Below are 20,236 nucleotides of genomic sequence, written 5' to 3' on the forward strand. Positions count from 1 at the left end.
CACGGTTTTTTAAAAAATTTTGTAATTTGACAATTGCATACATGAGTATAATGTATTCTAATTACTCCTACCACACACGTTTCCTTATCCACCTCCCATCCCTGTCACACACGCACGCACGCGCGCGCGCGCGCACACACACACACACACACACACACACACACACACACACACACAAACACCAATTTCTTTCCCAGATTCCTAACCTCTGAGTTTGTTTTGGGGCCCATTTAATTTAACCAGGGCCATCTGTGTGGCAACTGGATCAGAACTAACCGATGGGGACTGGCACAGTCAAATGTGGGCACACAATCAAAGCCACTGACTTCCCCGTCCCTGGATCTACTGGTAGCAAAGAGTCCAGCAGTGAAGGCAGTGAGAATACTGCCCATGCACAAGCAATAAGCCTGCACTACACAAAACAAAGAGGAATCCTATTGTACTAGGCTTCCCTGACTCATTACTGTAACAAAATGCCTGACAAAAGCAGCTTAAGGAAGGAAGAGTTTATTTTGGTTTACAATTTGAAGAGATACAGTCTATAATGGGGGGGACAGCGGGGGGGGGGGGGGGGAGTCATGGCAGCAAGGCTCACAGGAAGTGGAGAGATATGAATTTTGTGTTACACTCTCTCCTTTTTATTCAGTCTGAGACCCCAACTCATAGAATGGTGCCACCCACATTTAGAGTGGGTCTTTCCTCTTCAGTTAAACTTCTTTGAAAGCACCTTCATAGAAACATATCCACAGGTGTGTTTCCAGGGTGATTCTGAATCCATCCAAGTTGACAATCAAGATTAACCATCGCTAACCTACACCTGGCCAACCTGACACCCAAACACATCACTACATCATAGCATTCCATCTCTGGCCCCTAAACTCTCATTTTCATCTCTTAACTCCAAAATACATTTAGTCTTTCTCTAAAAATGCCCAGTCTTTAGCAGTCCCAGCAGTGTTCAACAGTTGAAAGTCTTATCTGAGACTCAAGGCAATCTCTTACTTGTAAACTTCTAGAAAAGCAACAGCTTACAAAGTTTCAATATACAATGGCAATGAATAAACATCCCTACTACCAAATGGGGAGAGCAACAAGGAAACATGAGACCAAAGAAAGACCCACCGCCAGCAGGGCAAACACCAAATCCTGCAGCTCTATGTCCAGCATCTGGAGCTCATGATGGAATCCCATGGGCTTCAAAGGGCTTTGGTAATCCCAGCTCCAGCTCTGCCATTCACAGCACACAAAGCTTCTGTCTTGGGCTGGCTCCACTCCATGCTTGCAGCTTCCCTCTGGTGATGCCCCACAGTTCTGGCACCTCTACCATCCTGCGCTCCACATTGAAGCTTAGACTTCACATTCACATCTTCACATAATGGCTTCTCAGAGCTCACTTACTGAGACTCCAACCCTGCTACAAATTACTTGGTCTCTGTGCTTCCTGGAACTCTAGTGCAAGTCTCCATGACACCTCCAGTCTTGCATCTGTGTGCACCTTTGTGCCAGTTCCATGTGGGTGACATTGCACAGTTCTGCTGTGACCTGGCCTTCATTTACGGGTATATTGGTGTTTGTGTACAGACCAGGGGGAAAGGCTTTCCTGGTTAACTGCTTTCCAGAAGTAGAAAACCCCTTCAGCAATATTCTTAGTTTCAGCTTTCTCCTTTCAATGAATTCATATTTTCACAAAATTTGGGTGGCATCTTGCTTTCAGAGTACCTTCCCTAATGTCTAATACAAGCACAAGGTTTCTTTTTAATGCTGCTGACCTCGTAACAATTCCAGCTTCTTTCTCTGCATCTGCCTTGCCTGCACCTATAAACTCATTCCTTTCCCCACCAACCAAGCTGGCACATCTGTCTTCTCCTGCCACATTTGTGCTTTCCCTCACATGAGACCTGGATGACAGCAGTAGTCAGTAAACATGACAGAGCCCAAATGCTAACCTATCCTCAGATTTCTTCCACCAAGCAAATGAGTCCATTACTTTACAATCGAGCCTCACTCAAGTTCCCAGGACATGGCGCTGGTGTCATGGACTGACACCAGCTTCTTTGCCAGATGATCACACAAATGGCATGTAGCTCAATTCTCAATAGTCTCTTTTCTTCTCCACAACCCCATGAGCCAGATATCCACTGTCCATGCTCGCCTTGGCATTTGAGTTTTTGAAAACAGCACCAGAATAGCCCATTAAACTGCTTACAGCACTCCAAGACTTTTCTGGCTCAAAGTTCCAAACTCTTAGCTTCAAACCCGTTCCAAATGCCTATGACCCACATGGTCAGGCTTAACACAACAGCCTCACTTCTCAGTACCAATGTTCTGTTATCAGCTACTTTTGTGCTTGCTGTGACAAAGTGCCTGAGAAAAGGGTTTACTGTGGCTCACAGTTTGACAGTCCAGTCCATCATGGCAGAGAAGGCATGGCAGCAGGAACATGAAACCACTGGCAATGCATTTGTATTACACATGTAGTTAGGAAGCAGAAAGAAATGAATGCCGGCATCTCACTTACTTTCCCCTTTTCAATGCATCCAAGACCCCAGTCCATTGCATGGTGCTGGTCATATTCCAGATGGGTCTTTCCTCTTCAGTTAAAACTTTTCTGAAACAGCATCACAGACACACACAGAAGTGTGTTTCCACAGTGATTCTAAAGCCATCACACTGACAATTAAGATTAACAATCATATCTATGAAGACCTTGAAGGTTGTCCCAATCAGTCCCCACAAAACTGAATCTGTGTTAACAACTAAATGCAGAAAGGAAGATGTCTACACTCAGGCGATCTGGAGGTAGTGAATCTTAGTAGTCAGTGATGCACAAGGCACTTCAATGGAACCATTTGTAGCTAAAAGACCTTGAGGTTCCTGTTGTCCATGACCAATGGCCTTCAGAATGAGCTGAGCCCTACGAGAAGACAAGTGCTATGCTTAATGCTAATGACATCAGCATCCTTTCCAGGCATTTAGACCCCTCTAAACCATAGAGGGGGAAGGCATGCGAGACAGTAAAATGAGAGTTCAAAGAATGACTGCAGAGCATGACAGCTGGTAAACTTGGAGAAGGATAAATCTGTGTTGGGCCCATTAGGGCCCACATAGCCACAAGTTGGCACAGAGTCACAGTCACTTCTCATAACCACCAATAGTCACAATGCAAAGAGAGGCCAAAGCAAAAGAGGGCAGGACAAAAAGGTACAAAGGGAAAACAAAAGGGAAACAGAAGTTGTGAGCGAAGGTTACCCACTGTTGCCCTGCAATAAAAAGAACAGGGAAGGCCAGAGCAAAGCTTCTCTTGCTTCTTTCAAACAAAACTGGCAAAGCTTTATTTAGATCACCCAAAATAACATTTTATAGAAAAGGAACTATAACATTACACAGCAGAGTATGGCTGTAAAATCTCAAACAAGACAGGCAACGCTTTATTTAGAGCAACAAAAATAATGTTTCGGAGAAAGGGAACTGCTACAAGCAATGCATAGCTGCAAGTTCTCCTTTGCCATCAATATCAGTTTCCTCTAAACTACTTTCAGAGTACTTTGTGGCTTCCAAGCACATCCTAAGATCTGTTGAACAGAAAACAGTTTTCAAAACCATTTTGTTTAACATTAACAAATAATCAAACAATGCGGTTCTTGCTAACAACCAACTGCAATGGCTACCAGAACAATGTTTAACCTAGTACACGTTCATGAACGTTTCCCTGTGAACACAGCTATGGCTGTTTTTATCCTGCTAGCACACACAGCTTGTGCAACAGTGTTGCTTTGGAATACGTTCAGGCACCCAGGAAGTAATCATTACATTTAAAAAATCATTAATTAATTCATTAATTAAACTGACCCCCCCATAGGCATGGACCACAATACAGAGCTCAGAAAATAATTCTTAACAGAAATAACAGTACATGAGCAACTCAAACAACAGTGCCTGCCTCTTTCAGAGAACCCCCAGGATAGGTCCACATCTCATTAACATTTCACCTGGAACCTAAAATATAAAGCTGCAAAGTGCAGCTATTTTTCCAGAACCATTGAATCTTTAATAAATTGCCCTGGGGTTCTTGGTGCTGTAGTGTGCCTCACAGGCAGCAACATAAGCTGACTCCGGGAAGAAATCATCATGGTATTCTGCTAAAAACCTAGAGAAAGAAAAAAAAAGGCACTAATGAGCATCATAATAAGGACTGAACACCCTGTAGCTAAGTATTAGCTTTCATATTTCTTCTTTTTTGTGCACTAGGAACAATACATGCTTCTAGGCTTGATTCTACTTGATTATTTCCACAGCACTCAACTGAACTAGTTTCTGTCAATCACCATGCATCTGAATCTCTTCATCATCAGTGTTACAGAACAGAAAACAGACTCTGAACTTGATTGGGTGGCAGTCTGATTACACACATGCATATGTGAAAAATAAGCTCAATAAATACTTTCCTGTTTTTCAAGCTCTAAAAATATGTGTGACAAACCCCAATAAATGTCACTTAAGAAATTCACAGGCCTTATACAAACTAAGTTGCACCCAAACTGAACAAGCAACCAATACCAGTGCTTTGGATACTAATTTGCCATCCCAAGAGGTTAGTTATAAGTCTAGATGGCAGTACCACAACATGTCAAAAGACTGGCATGTCTGTAGCTGGCTGGTAAAATGCGGTGTCACGCAAGAATCTGCAATACACTGCTGATGGGATGAGTGAGAGTCAGGCATGGTGGCTGGAGCATATAACCCAAGCATTGGAAAGCTGAGGTGGGAAGACCAGTACCTAAAGTTCATGGCTACTGGGAACTATGTTGCCATACCCCATCTCAAAAAAAAAAAAAACAGCAACAAAACAAATAAAACAAACCAACAAAATAGAAAACAAAACAAATTCCAAGTGAATTTGGACAAGTAGAAGCCAGTTGTGAGTTCTACCATGAAGCACTTACCCTGCTATCTCCCACCTGTCCAAATTCCTAAAACTGTCACACCTCTCTAAATAAGGAAACATTGTCAGAAATCACTTGACAGACATATGCTTTTTTTCTATGTTTGCACCTTCCTGAAGGTCATTGTTCAGTTCAGTGATTTGAATTGCTATTATTTTTTCTATTTTTTAAAAAGCAATTTTTATTTATTTTCCAACAATTTCATGCAATAGACCTTGACTGTATCAATCCCCAATCTTCCCTCTCACACCTTAGATATTTTTTAAAACCTTTTACAATATTTATTTATAAAATCTTCTATGTTATTTCTTAAAGTTCTAAGTTCTTCTTTATATGAGGAATACTTCAAAACCTGTAGGTTTTCCTACACTAACTTGCAGCCTTGGCACTATTTGCGTTCAGTGCACAAAGTTTTATGTTAATCAGAATCGTAGGTTTGTCTGAAAGGACATTTGGGAGGGAAGAGAGTATTTTTAAATTTTGTTTTCAGTAAAATGTTGGAAAGTCTAATTATGTTCAAGGACATCTTCTTCAAAATCCCTATAGAGAAATACCTTTTCAAAGTTTCAGACAAATTTCTCAAGAGCATTTTCTACTACAGAAAAATAACTTTTCAAAGTTTCAGACTAATTTCTCAAGAGCACTTTCTACTCTTGAATATCCTAGATCAGTCAGAATGGGGACTGATCCAGTAGAAAGAAAAGTGTTCCCTTTAAGGTCTAGTAGCTAGGCTGAGCTGGGTGAGGCAAGGTGAAGACCAGCCTTGAAGGACAAGGTAAGGATATAGCTAACAGACATCTGGATGGAAGAGAGGAACTAACTGGACAATGGAATAAAGATGGGCATCAGATCCACAGATCAAATATTCTATTGGATAAGAAAATGACTGGTTATCTTAGGTGAAGATATCAACACCATTCTCTGAATTCATAAATGTCAGCACATACTTGGAGTCATTTATTATAGTTCTAGGCTAATATTTAAGTTAACTTAGATACATACAATAAAAAAGGACAATGTTTATGGTATTCCTGAAGAAAATATGTAAAATTAAAGGCAATCTCAAGTACTTCTAGGTCAGAAAATTCATTTTCTGCTTACAATGTTATCCAGCTGGATTCTTCTAGTGACATAAAAACGTACCTCAGTATCCTTAACTCAGAAACTGGAAAAATGAAGGCTAAAAGAAGCATAAAACCAACAAGCAAACAAATCAAAAATTCCCTTCGTACTTACCCTACCTGTCAAAACACATCCCCCTACACATACAATATGGAAAATACCACAGAACTACTTTCCATGCATGATAAAGTTAAGCCTAGAAAAGTCACATGTTTGCTGGCAGAGACAGGTGAGGCAAGGTAATAGAAAATACCTCAGAAAGAGATCAAAGTGCTTCAGTAAAGCCTTCAGATTCTTCTCAGAGAAGGACATCTTCCCAAGGATTTCTGGAAGTTTTACTGGATTAAAAATAAATACATTTGTAATCAGCAGAAGGTTACAATGGACAGGACTCATGGTGGGATCATCTGGGTAACTCTTTCCCCTTTGGGGACTGAAATTAACACCTACATAATCAAACAGTAAGTTACGGAACAAAGATAGAATAGGAAGTCAAGTATTATAAGCACAACTTTTATGAAATTTAAGTTGTACCAAGGGCCTTTTCTTTGAAGAGGAAACCAGGTATCCACATTAGTTAGATGCTTACAAGATGCCCATAAGCTAGCAACCCTGTTAAAACAAGAGCCAATCGACATTAGGCTGCTAGTGCTGAGGGCATCAGGAGGCCCCACTTCCCTTCGATCATCTACAGGATGCGAATGATTGCTAGGAGGGAGAGTTCCTTCAGTGGTGAAGCCACTGGCAATTGCTTTTGCTTCCTTTCTCATCCATGCACCTATACGAAACTCTAATGAAACTCATTAGTTGGGGCAGAGCGCGCGCACACACGCATGCACACATACACACCGTGGAATTAGAAGGACAAGTTGTTGAGACAAGGGACGTAATGGGGGGTGACTATAATCTCCACGCATTCTATATACATATGAAAATATCATAGTGAAAGCCACTACTGTATGTAATTAATAGCTGCCAATAAAATAAAAACTGGAAAGAAGACAAAGAAACGGATTTTTACCAAATAATCGCAGCAAATGCTGTGCACCATAAATGAATGAAGGGGGAGGTGGCTGGTCTCCTGGCGGATAATTGTCAGGCACAAGTTTCCAGGACAGGACCTACAAAAAAAAAAACCACCATGTGAATGCCCCCTTTATTTCAAATGGAGACAACTTCTAGATACCCAAATCTTATAACAGTGAATCATATGGAGAGAATAAAGCCATATTGCTACCTAATGAACACAAGCTTAAAAAAAAAAAAAGAAATGTGAGAGCCACAATGACTTAAACTTAGGTTAAGAAGATACTGGATTTGAACTTCTCAGTGTCAATTATTTTCTTGCCATTCCAAAATGGCAAGGAAGGCATACTGGCAGGATCAGGAGACTGGCTGCTCACACTGTATCAATCCAGGAAGCCGAGAGTGGGCAGGAAATCTAGGCAGTCTATAAAAACTAAAGGCTTGGCCCTGGTGACCCACTTCTTCCAGCAAAGTCCACTTCCTAGAGGCTCCATAGTCTTCCCAGACAGCATCACCAGCTCGGGACACAGTGTTCAAACAAGCCTCTAGGGCACACTTGCATTCATACTTAGCCCCTTTCCCTTAAACAGGAAACACAACCAACAGTATCAAGAGTCCCTGGTTCCTTGCTTTTGGAGTCATTATGGAAACTAATTTGAATCATCTCAGAGTTCCAGCCTAGTAATTGGTCTCTTTGCTTTTACTCTGATTTTCAGAAGCATAGATGGACGTGGGGCTTTGGTTAAAGTGAGAGCTGTCTTGCAGAATTTCCCCAGCAGTACCTTTGTCAATCAGCAAGCCAGCTTTCATTATAGGGTGTGCCTAATCTATTAACATGGAAGAATCAATGTTGGGGGAAATTCTTTATGAGAAAAAACAGAGGGGTACCCACCCCCAAAACATCAGAAATGCTGGCACAGTTGACCTGAAAGAAAGAAGCGAGCTGTTCACCAGTGCTGTGGGACTCCAGGATGAAGGTCCCAGCTTCAGTTCAGCTCCTTGCAGCTTTCATGGAAATTCCCTATCTCATCCTTGGCAGCAAGTGCAGACATCTTCACCTCAACCAGGCATCTAACCCTGTTCCCACAGGGGAATCTTAGAAATGCTTCGACACTGAGTGTTGATCAGAGGTACAGGTAGACATTTGTAATTTTTCAGAGATTATCAATGAGAAACACTTGTGCATCATAACCAGCAACGTTGTCATCTAGACCCTTCCCTAATACAATCAGCAGCTGGGAATAAGTGAAAGGAGCAGAAGGGATCTGGATAAATGGTCCTGGTTAAAATCCACAGTGGAAGAAGTCCTTGGGGGTCCTTAAAGTCACTATGGATTATTGAGTCCCTAGAGCCTGCTGAACACCGCTGTTTACCACAAAGCAGCCTGCTCTACTATTAACCACTAGATGGCAGCACTGACCTGAATGGAAGTGGTCGGCCTCATTGTCTTTTTTTTTTTTTTTTTTTTTTTTTTGAAGGGAACTAGAAATAGAGGAGTTGGTCTGAAGGAGAGAGGTGGGAGGAGAGGCTGGGAGAAGTGGAGGAAGAGATAACTGCGCAGTCAGGATTTAGTGCATGAGAGAAGAATAAAAATTTTAAAAATCAGAAAGAAATACCATTTCCCTTAAACACAAAGCCTGTAGTGGCAAGACTGTTCTCAGGCACTCAAGCTAATGGGCTTAAAGTGTAGCCCAATGCTGACTGACATCCAGCACACTTTAAAATGAATGGCTGTTAGGGATACTGTTCATGGAGGAGAATCAGATGTCAAAAATGAGTCTGCAACAACAGCCTGCTGCTCACATCTCATCCAATTGTTTGATGCTGATTTCTATGTTGCCCCAAAACTAGGTTTATGCTTTGTGTTGAGGGCTGGAGTGCTCAACTGGGAGTCTTTTCCTGAGGCCCTGATGTATGGAGAAGGAACACAGTTCCTCCCCTAAAACAAGGAATGGCTTCAGATCCTGAGAACCCAACTCTTCCCATCATGGGGATTCCCATCATGGGGTTATGTCTCAAGGCCACTGTGTACTTGGTCTGGAATGCTCTTGAGATACCCTGTGCTCCCTTTGTGCAACATTGTTTGATTAGCTTCCCACTAACTCAGTCCATTGTATGATGGCTTCGGCTGACTCTGTACCACTGTACTTCTTAATAAGCTTGTGTCCCAACCCCAAACTTTCTTATTTTCTCTATATTCTATCCTCTTTTTCTTCCGGATCTCCTGGTCCTCTCTTAGGACCCCACCACCGGTCTAGGTCACCTTTAAATGATTTAAAGCTAAAAGAATATCTTGGCTGGGTGTTGGTGGTGCATGCCTTTAATACCATCATTCAGAAGGCAGAGGCAGGCAGATCTCTGTGAGTTCAAGGCCAACCTGGTCTACAGAGCAAGTTCAGAGACAGGCTCCCAAACAATACAGAGAAACCCTGTCTCAAAAAAAAACCAAAAAAAAGAATATTTTTAGCCCTTGCATATCATATACTGTTCACATTGCACTGTCCAACATAATGGTTTGTTGAAACACAGCACATCTATTTTCATTTACATATTGTTTGCAGCTACTTTGCAGTTGATTAGTCTTAATACATGGCCCACAAAACCTAAAATGTGTACTCTCGGGCTCTTAGGAATAAAAGCATTGATGTGTTATTCACAACACAAAAGAAGTCTTTCAACAGCTGAATGATCTCTAAGGTAAAGGTCATTACACTTGTAAAGCTGGAGTCCTGGCAGTTTCCTCAGATTTGAAACCAGGAACAGACTACTGAGTAGACTCCTCTCTATCCTCTCTCTGCTGTTTCTTGCAAAGCAACATAGTATTTCAAGGACTTGGAATTGTAAGCAACCACAAAGGGTAAGAGGACCCTCGAAATTGAACATAAAACACTCTACCTCATTTATTTCATTGGTTCTTCTCCCTTCAAAGCCAGCAAATACGGCACTCCCTTCCTTACTTGGAGTCAGAGGAATGGGGGAAGATGATCTGCTATGCACAGGCGTCTCTGCCAAAGAGAAAGTTGCAATTATTTACCCAGAAAGTTACAAAGAGTGACTGAACTAAAGACACTCATCAGGTAACTGATAAACACTAGACCAGGAATTGAAAGCAGTTCTTAAATGCTACAAAACGTTAGCAATATGATGACCTACATCTTATACAAGATAGCACCTGGAATATCATTTTTAGCATGTACAGATACATGTTACAACAGGAGTCAACTTTGAAAAAGTTATGCTAAGCTGAAAGGAGCCCATCACAGTGTCACATTATTGTGATTCCATTCATATGTAATCCACAGAATAGGCAAATCCAGGGACCGATGGAGATACCCTGGGGGTATCTTGGGGGACCAAAAGAGAGTGTTGGATCCCCTGGAACTAGAGTTAGAACTGTGAACTGCCATGTGGGTTCTGGCAATTGAACAAACAACTGAACTGATTTTTGAGATGGCTACACCATTCTAACTATACTAAAAAGTCACTTTGAGTCATGAATTTTACAGCATATGAATTATATATCTCCAAAACTCTGATAAAAACCAGCATATGATTTGAACCCTTTCTTCAAACCGATGTTTGACAGGTAAGTTTTGAAAATAGGAATAGAAATGTAACATTCTACTAGCCTCATTCATCTTGAATATTCCAATAACTCCACTAGCTCACAAGACATAGCAGAGAGGGAGGGTGAAAAGCAACCTTAAACACAGTGCCCAGTCCTCCCTCTCCAATCCTCAGAGCTATCCAAGGCAGCTGCTTCTCCATCTTCCTATGGATGGTTTCCTCTTCTTCAAAGGAAGTAGCCTTCATAGCACTTGGGTGAGATCCCAGGAATAATATGCACTATATACACAGTTAGGGAGGCTAAAAACAAAGGAAAAAGTGGCTTTCCCAGGCCCGGGACTCTCAGAGCAAACTCACTTTTTTCCAAGTGCAGAAACAGCTTTGGCATGCTGGCAGATGTGTCCTGCTGCCGGCGCTTCGGCTGAGGTGAGGAGCTACTCTCCGACAGCCTGTCACAGTTGGTACTATGACGTGTGGACCTCCTTAGAGACTGCAGGGCTTCTGGATCAGCTTTGCGCCTCTTGGGGGTGGCTGGTTCACCACTAAGTGGCTGACTCTCGGTAGACTGTGGTGTGGATGGGTTCAACAAAGGTGGGCTAGGAGACAGCTCCTCCTGGCTCCTGGGCAAGAAGGACAGAGTCACTGGCAGCCTCTAAAGGCTTCTGCAAGGCCTCCTAAAGGCAGATTCACAAACTGGCTTGAGGGGGGCACACATATGCATCCCCAAGTATACTCAAACACACATGTTTCTTAAACAGTCCCTAAATAGGTGAGGTCACTATCACTCTGCAAGGAATGCTGTTATTAGAGACTACAATGCCTGGTCAATCTATTTTAGAGCTTTTGGGGATAAGGGTTGGCTCTAGCACAGAAAACCATTGCCAGTGTCTGGTGATATTACAGGCTTGTCACAACAGAGGGCAGATATGCTGCTGTCTAGTGGTTACAGACCAGGGATACTGCTAAAAGTGTCTTACATCACACAGAAAGAGCTCCAGAACAGAGATACTCTGGTCTAGGGAATAAGACTATCAAACAACATTTTACACATGTAAAAACTGCCAGGATATAAGAATGGCACAAGCATGTTAAACAAGGTCTACCCCAGACTGAGACTCATCAGGTGTGAAGCAAGCCATTCATGACTTCAACAGAGGTCCCCAGTGAGTTTTCCTGACCTCTCACCTGAGGTGACATGGAAAATGAGGGGGAGAGAAAGGAGGTGGGGAGGCAGCTAATGCAGGGCACAGAAAATGAAAGTCTAACAAGATAGCAGTAGATAAGAGCAGATGCTGAGTGATTTAACATAGAAGGATGGTACTCTCAGTGCTAGAAAGCTCAGTCCTCTGGGCATGACATGATCATTGCTATCTTGGAGTTAGAGCATCTGCGATGAACCACACTAGGCACTTATAACCACTAACATTCCCTTGTGAAAGGTGGTAGGGCTCGGAAGGCACACAGAGCCCTCGTCTTCATAAAGATACTTAAAGCAGTTAATGCCTGCCGGGGAGAAGGAGGTGTGATTACTTGTAAGTAGCTCATGTTCCTATAACTAGCTAAATTCACTCACAACCCAAGCTAGACTTGAGAAGAACGGATTTTTAGTCTCTCGCACAACATTCAGGAAGAGAGAGGAGAGGGCATGGTGGGAGTGCCTTAGATTGAGGGAAAAGACTTTAGGTGAGGATGGATCCACCCTCACACCCTCTGCCAGAACAGAGAACAAAGCATGCTTAGGCATAGACAGAAGAAAAGCAGTAATGAAAGAAAAGCAGGCCCTAACCCATACTTAGGGCCAAAAGTTCCTGGCCCCTTGTGAACAATATCAAGAACTGTGACTCACCAGGGAGACATTCATTCCATACTACATACATACAGGAGGCATTCATTCCATACTACAGATGTAAAGGCAAGAGGCTCAGAAAAAGCTGACCCAAATCATGTAAGAGCAAGGGAAGGATGTCAGTTGCACCTCCACTTTCCATGCTTCTGGCCCATGCTGCCTTTATCCTCTTCACTGTCTTCTGAAAGATGGGACAGCTGCTCAGAATCCACTGATAAAGTTTTTATCTACTCAGGAATCTCTTGTCTGTCCTGGTCTTGCTATGTAGTCCTAAGTAGCCTGGAACTCCTTCTAGAGACCATCTATCCCCAAATTCATAGCAGTCCTCCTGCCTCAGCCTCTTGGATGCTAGGATGCTAGGCATGTACCATCATGTTGGGTTACCCTGGAATGTTTACTTGGGAAAATCTTTTCACAACCATGATAATGTGAGTGATGATCCAGCTAACCCACGAATAAAAAGAAAGCCCCTGTAAGAACACTCTACATGTCCTTTCCTGCAAACATTCAGGCCCCCATAGCGGCAGATCAAATATTTACAAAAAGAAGTTAGACATGCCAGTGCTGACACCTGAGGGTGAAGGCGAACTTCCATGTTGGCTAACTCACCTGTTAGTTGTGGTGGTACTTTCCTTAATAGGAAGAAAGCATTTAGACGATGTCACCTTTTTATATTGAGCTTGTTCATATGGGTAGAGCAAAACCAATGGGAGAGTATAATCAAAAGTTATTCGTAATCCATCCACCATCTCCTTACAAAGGTCAACACTAGGAGGATTGAGAAAGGAAAGGTTAGAGATTAGAGACTCAGTAAAGTCACAGGTATTTTCCACACTTCACAATGAAGGTGAACATTTTTAAAAATGCAGTTATTTATTTATTTATTTATTTATTTACTTTGATTCAGGGTCTCACCATATAGCCTTGGCTGGCATGTAACTCACTATGTAGACCAAAATAGCCTCAAACTCATACAGGTCCTGCCTCTGCCTCCTGAGTGCTGGGATTAAAGGTGGGTGCTACCCAGTTGAGGGCATACTCTTAAAATCTTATACATTCACTTACATATAAAAAGAATAAACACAAGCTATAGATGCTAATAGTAAAAAAATAGGGATATACAGACCCTAATATAAAATGCAAGCAGTGTGCTAATAACTTAAATGTATCCATATAACACAAACAAACAGGTTTAATACAGCATGAGCCATCCCAGAAGCCCAGTGCTCCTGGCTCCTGTTTCAATTCTAATACTCTATCTCCCTTATACCAGTCCTGCCAAGTCATGGGGGTTTAGTAGGATTTAAAAAACTCCATTCTGATCAGAATAAAGAATCGTTTGGGCTGAGGAGGTGGCTCAGTGGGCAAAAGTGCTTATTGTACAAGCCTGACAACTTGAGTTTGGATCCCCAAAATCCATTTAAAAAGCTACATGCAGTAGTGCATAAATCGCACAAACCTATAATCCCAGAGTTATTATGGGGAGACAAGATACAGAGACAGGCAACACTCTGGAAATTTAAAGGCTAGCCAGGGTGATATATCCAGAGTGAACAACACCTGAGACTCCTAAACAAGGCAGAGGTGAAGACTTACACCAGAGGCTGTCATCTGACCTTCAAATGTATGCCATGGTACACATGCACTCATGTACACACACACACACACACACACACACACACACTCACACACAAATTCATTTCGTTAAAAGATCAGTCCTAAGCAACCTTTGATTCCAGTTCTCATTGCCTATTCTGCTTCCTCAAGTAGACAGTTATTGTCCAAAGTCATGTCCCTGAAAATATTGCTCTTGGCAACTAGGTAATGCACAATCGAGCCAGTTCTCATTTGGAATTATCAAACACTTCACAAAAGTCACAATACTTTCATATCACACTAATAACTAAATGAGATAAGAGATGAATTCAGTAAAACTGAACAGAGAAAGAGATCCCTTTTTCTAAACTGTAATATACAAATAAAAAGCTGGGGGTACAGATGAGTGGAAGAGCCATTTGTCTAGTATGCATGAGGATTAAGTTCAATTCCCCTACACCCCACACACATAGTGGAAAATTAACAAAACTCATAACAATAACAACAACAAAATCAAAGACAGAATCCAAAGGCTAAATACCCCAATGACTCACTTCTTTTCTGCCGGGACATAGTGCACATTCATGTGTGCATGCATCATGGCATGATGGTGACGAGGCCTCTCATTGGCTGAAAAGGCTGCATTAATAGCAAAATGCTTCACATAGGATTCCAAAATTGTTATGATGTTGGTTTGGCATGGAAGTTTCACTAACTGTTAAGAAAAATATAAGCATCTCAAACTCACACCCCATTATAATCAGACACATATTCCAAGTAGAATTAGCTGTTGTTCTATCAGTTTAACTTTGTCAATTCTGCTCAAGATTTTCTTAAATATGTCTTGAAGTTCTTCAATAATCCTTCCTTCCAGTGATCATACTCGAATACTACTATAGTCTTGCTGTTTTGAACACATAGAATAGTGATCCTGAGGCTTAGCATTCTTTTAAAAAATTCGGGAAAACCACACAAAGCCAAGAGAGGTGCCCCTACCCCACCAATTAAATCCTAGTCTGTCTGTCTGTCTGTCTGTCTGTCTGTCTGTCTATCTATCTATCTAATTACCTCTCTTTTTGAGACAGGGTTCACTGTGTAGCTCTATCTGTCCTAGAACTCTAATGTAGAAGAGGTTGGCCTCTGCCTTCTGAGTGCTGGGATTAATGGCAAGACATTCATTCCCAGCTTAAATCCTAATCTTAGTTGAAACCCAGGTATCAGAATTTTGAAAAGTTCCCTGAAGGGCTCAAATGGACACCATAAGGTATAAAAGTCTTCAGTTACACAAGAACCCAGCACCGTTGTTAGTCAATTCTAGAACTAAACAGTTGTGGAATACTATTTTAAGATGTGTTACACTTGTTTATGCTGTGGAACATTTGTTTAATGATGCAAAGATATGTTGCATTTGTTTAACTTTGTGAAGCTGTGTTACTCTGCCAGTCTAAAACACCTGATTAGTATAATAAAGAGCTGAATGGCCAATAGCAAGGCAGGAGAAAGGATAGGAGGAACTGGCAGAGAGGATAAATTGGAGGAGAAATCTGGAAGGAGAGATCTAGGATCAAGAGAAGGAGGAGGGCTCCAGCGGCCAGCCACTCAGCTACACAGCCAGCCACATTGTAAGAAGTAAAGAAAGACATTCAGAAATAGAGAAAGGCAAAAGGTACACAGGATAATTCAAGAAAAGCTGGCTAGAAATAAGTCAAGCTAAGGCCAGGCATTTATAAGAAAGAAAAACACTCTGCGTATTTATTTGGGAGCTGGGTGGCAGGTCCTGCAAAGAGTCAAAGAGCTAAGAGTAAAATAAACAACAACACTGGACCAAGTACAAAACTGGAAATGAAACTACCATCCCTCCATGGTGCCTAGTGTTTGACACTGTGAGCACAAAATGCAGCATTCCAAACAATCCATTCCTCTGGCATACCCGTTTCCTTCTGTTGATATAGTAGCAGTCATCCTCAAGTTGCTTCTTAAGAACTTCAGGGATATCTATGGTTATTGTTCTTTCGTCCATGTCCTTTCTTGAGCGCAGTGACAATACTTTTTTTTTCTGAAATATCACAATTCTATTTTTAATTAATGCGAACAGTGGGAGAGGCTACCACATAAGAGTCTGCTATGCAACCAAGCTAGTTTAGTAACAGTCACATCACACCACATGTCCTCTATTAAAGGACAAAGACATAAAGATACTACGCCACGTGTTCAAGTGTTTTTCATAGCATTAACTACACTGCAAATTCACTTTTGTTTCTTTCTCATTTATGATTACAATTGGGGTTTATGTCCAATTTGGAGGCAAGTAAAAGCCAATCTCTGTTAGGCACCATTAAAAATTAATCATTATAAAAATAGAGTTCACAATCTCACTTTAAAAAAGATGTAGAATTTGTGGAAACTCCCTGTGGGTACAAAGAATAAATGATGCTCATACAGTGACTATAAACAAAGGCTGTCTTTTTTTTAATGTCACAGAGAATTCATAATATTGGTCTGAAAGGTATAACTTTTGAAAAGAATTCCTAACCTGAGAATTTTTCTACTACCAGATATACCAAAGACAAAGTTTGTACAATAAAATTTTTGTACCGCTTTAGTCTTTACTTTAATACGGCGCTGACGATGTTCTTTTATTTCTTCATTTTTTTCTCCAGAGCTGTCATGACAGGTACTGCTTATTGCTATGTAAAACAAAAATATCAGGCAAACTCACATTATAAACTTTGACAATCCCTACATTTACAAATTATTAGGTGGTGCATGCACTTGACTAAGAAGAATGTCTGTAGTTCTGCATACATTTTAAATCCTAAACACAAATACTGTACCTTTCGGAACAGAAACTTATTTTGATAAATATAACTCCAATTTCAATGGATACAAAAATCACACGAGCTAATGATCTGAAAGTGTTTCACCAGCTAGGATCCTATGGTTCACTGTTGGATTCATAAGTGGTGGCAAGGCCCTGGAGGTATCAAGAAGAAAATGGACTGTGAGAAAGGATCTGTGAGGGCTGGCTGGCTGAGATGAAGGCGGTCACTGGAAGACTGATAGAGTCTTATACTGACATGCTGACTGATCATATTGACTGCTACTATAATTGTCTAAAATAAACCGAGTGCATATTACAAAGATGCTCCTTCATTTATGATGCTGTTACACCTAAGCTGATGAAAATACAGGTAGCCTATTGAATATCATAGCTGACTTATTCTAAATGTACTCAGAACACTTATATTAGCTGACAATTGGGCAAACTCATTGAAACAAAGCTTACCTTATGGTAGTATTAAATATCTCATGCATTTTATTGCATATTGTACTGAAATTGGAACAAGAAAATAGTATATCTGCCTACCATCATAAAGTCAACAAGATCTTAAACTGGAGAACATCTGTACATTATGAGTTTGTACTAGTTCCCTGTCTATAATTTCAGTGACTCTTTCTCTCACTCTTGAGGTCTAAAAAGATTATATGCAAATGGTTTTAGCTCAGGAAAATAAAGTGAAGACACTCACAGTTTTCATCATTTTGAGTGGTTTCTTTAACTGGCACACTTTTTAAGACAGAGTCGACACCAGGCAGCCGACAGCGCCTCTTCTTTCCTCCTGCACCTCTCCTGAAAATGATAAACACAATTAAAATACAATTTCAGACTGGTATATGAGTTGGAGTTCACATAGGACATGAAAAAGCAATAATTATGAACTCAAACTCGAAAACACAATGGCAATTCCTACTACCAAATGGACAACAGGCATTCTGGAAAACATCTACAAATTCTTCAGAATACTACAGAAACTCTTCATTTACTTTTAAAGATTTAAGATTATTGAAATCTGTCATTTTATGACTTTTGTATCATAAAAATCCAAAACAGTAAAAAAAAAAAAAACATACTGAATAACACTTCCATCAAAGTGTTTGTATCCTTACAGGCGAGCTATTGCTTTTTTGGCCAATTTACGCTGTAACCGCCGATTTTCATCTGTATCATGAAGGACATGATCTTCCGATGCCCATCTATCCCAACTAGTTGAAAAAAGGAAGAAGATGTAAAAGTCAGTATTCTGAAACAAATGAAACTCATGCTAAAAAGCATTGTGAAGATGCTCCCCAGAGTTGCTGACATTGTAGCAATATATAAAGATTTCAAAAATCACCAAGAGGGTGTCAATAAAGCACAAAGGGAACTCAGTTATAGTTACCAGGATTCCCAATGATCATCCACAGGTAATCCAAACATAACAGACTTTAAAATAAGCATGCCTCAGAATGCGAAAGCTTTACGAACAAAGCAGAAGCAGGAAATTAAACTTTTCTACAAGTGTTTCTAAAAACTTAAAGTTACAAAATTAGTATGCTACACAGGCGATTAATAATTAGTATGGTTGTAACAAGTTCACTCACCTACTGTTCCAACCATTAAAATGTATCAGATATTCTGGAATCTTTCTTCCTTTTTCGTCTTTTCCGACAATAACATCGACGATCTGAAACCAGGAAATACTGCTCACGAGTGGCACAACAACCCAAAAACTATTAAGTTAGGTTTTTAAAAAACTAGATCACAGTCCCTTTTTAAAGGAAAAGAAAAAAAAAATGTTCCCTTTTTAGACCGAGAGCAGGGTTGCAACATTCTTCAACATTTTTTTCCTTTTGCCTGAGTGGTTACCTCAAAATAGGAAACATCCGTCCAACCAACCCACGATTGGTCTCTTGAGTTTGAGACCGGGTGAAGCTTCTGAAGCCATTGGTCGGTAGATTTGTCATTAGCGAGGACCCAGACTAGAAAGAGCAGCCCTGAGACCTCTGGGAGTTGTAGTCACCCTGGCCTTGCCTTGTCCAGTGTCCAGTCAAGCGAGTCAAGAGATTTCACAACTCTTCCCCCATCCCCTTAATAGCCCTGCATCCCCGGAGGGGACATCTGGCACAAAAGAAACAGCAAACCCTTCCCTCCCCCAGTGACACAGCAAGCTGGAGGGATTGGAATGGAATTTAAACAGAGATAAGAGTTGCAGGAGAAACCAAAGATACATATGCCAGCCCAGACCTTGGGGTGGCCCACATGACAGCACCTTTTAAACACTGCTAAAGACGCACCTGGGGCTGTTCCAAGTTGTCTCCGCCACCAAGGACTTCGCCTTGGTGGCTGGAAACACTGACGCTCGCCCCGACCCCCAGCGCGCTGATTTTCACCGTCTTGGGGCTCCGGAGCACTTAGGTGCCCACTCCTGCCCTCCACTTAAAAACTGACAACAGTACGATTTAGGCTCAGCCCCGGCTGACTGAGCTAAATACAGGCGACACTCGATTCTTTCCTAGCTCTGTCGCTCTCCTACAAATCCTTTAGAAATCGCAAACGTCAAAGCGATTGAGCAACCATAAACCCTTCCCTTCCCCGGGGTGAGAGTTAAATGCCCACGATCCTAAACTCAACTCGGATCCCCGGGACCATGATGTCGCCAGCTGACAGCTGCCAATATCTGAGACCAGGGTTGAGGACGTGGGTGGGTCAATAGGTCAGGGTGTCCTCTAGGGAGCCCACGCGGCGCTGAACCGCCTCAGACAAGGAGACACTTATCGCAAAAGCAGAGGCCTCAGGCGACAGTCCTACACCAGGCGCCGGAATTGGCGCCCAGCGACCAAAGCGCCATCTCGGCCTAGCAACCGCGCATCAGCGACGCAACAAGGCCGGAAGCGGAAGTAGAAACGGAAGTGTCGCAGACCCTTCCTAGTTAGGGCAGTTCTGCACGGAACGCGTCTCGCCAGCGTCCCCTGCCGTCCCGGGCAGCTCCTCGCAGGCCGAGGCGCGCCCTGATGACTGTCCAGGGCGCAGAGCCACTTGTCCGCCGCTGGCCCCTTTGCCTGCCTCCCCATCCCCGGGGCCCAGACCCACGCCTCCTCCCTGTCCCCCCCGCGGCGGCACCTTGGCATCGTACAGCACTCGCGCCTTGGTGGCGTCAGGCTCGAAGCACAGCACTTTCTCCCCAGAGTGGAATTGAAATTTCATGCCCTCGCTCGCGCTCATTTGCTCATCGTGGCGGAGGGCGAGGCTCCGGGGCGGGCGGGGCTCGTGCGGTGAGGGAGGACAGCCGGGGAGGCGGCGCTCCGCCACCGGGGG

General features: G+C 42.2%; 1 protein-coding gene across 4 annotated transcripts; it reads right to left on the reverse strand.

Annotated features, from left to right (window-relative positions):
- Positions 1-3,291: 3,291 nt before the first annotated feature.
- Positions 3,292-20,199, reverse strand: Msl3 (MSL complex subunit 3). 4 transcript variants are annotated; one of them, XM_027431833.2, is made up of 13 exons: positions 20,042-20,199; positions 18,523-18,605; positions 18,049-18,144; positions 17,631-17,731; positions 16,696-16,787; positions 16,031-16,156; positions 14,655-14,815; positions 13,114-13,272; positions 11,016-11,278; positions 9,987-10,096; positions 7,087-7,186; positions 6,319-6,403; positions 3,292-4,147 (listed from the first exon to the last, which is right to left on the reverse strand). In XM_027431833.2, the coding sequence occupies exons 1-13, from the start codon at positions 20,141-20,143 to the stop codon at positions 4,048-4,050; spliced, it is 1,578 nt and encodes a 525-aa protein (XP_027287634.1). In that variant the 5' UTR covers positions 20,144-20,199; the 3' UTR covers positions 3,292-4,047. The 4 variants fall into 4 exon arrangements, with proteins under 4 accessions (XP_027287634.1, XP_035305732.1, XP_035305733.1 ...); XM_035449841.1 differs by lacking the exon at positions 20,042-20,199 and adding an exon at positions 19,553-19,800; XM_035449842.1 differs by lacking the exons at positions 18,049-18,144; positions 18,523-18,605; positions 20,042-20,199 and adding an exon at positions 18,013-18,028.
- Between the last annotated feature and the right edge of the window lie 37 nt (positions 20,200-20,236).

The sequence above is a fragment of the Cricetulus griseus genome, chromosome X (genome assembly GCF_003668045.3).
Source record: "Cricetulus griseus strain 17A/GY chromosome X, alternate assembly CriGri-PICRH-1.0, whole genome shotgun sequence".
NCBI classification, from domain to species: domain Eukaryota; kingdom Metazoa; phylum Chordata; class Mammalia; order Rodentia; family Cricetidae; genus Cricetulus; species Cricetulus griseus.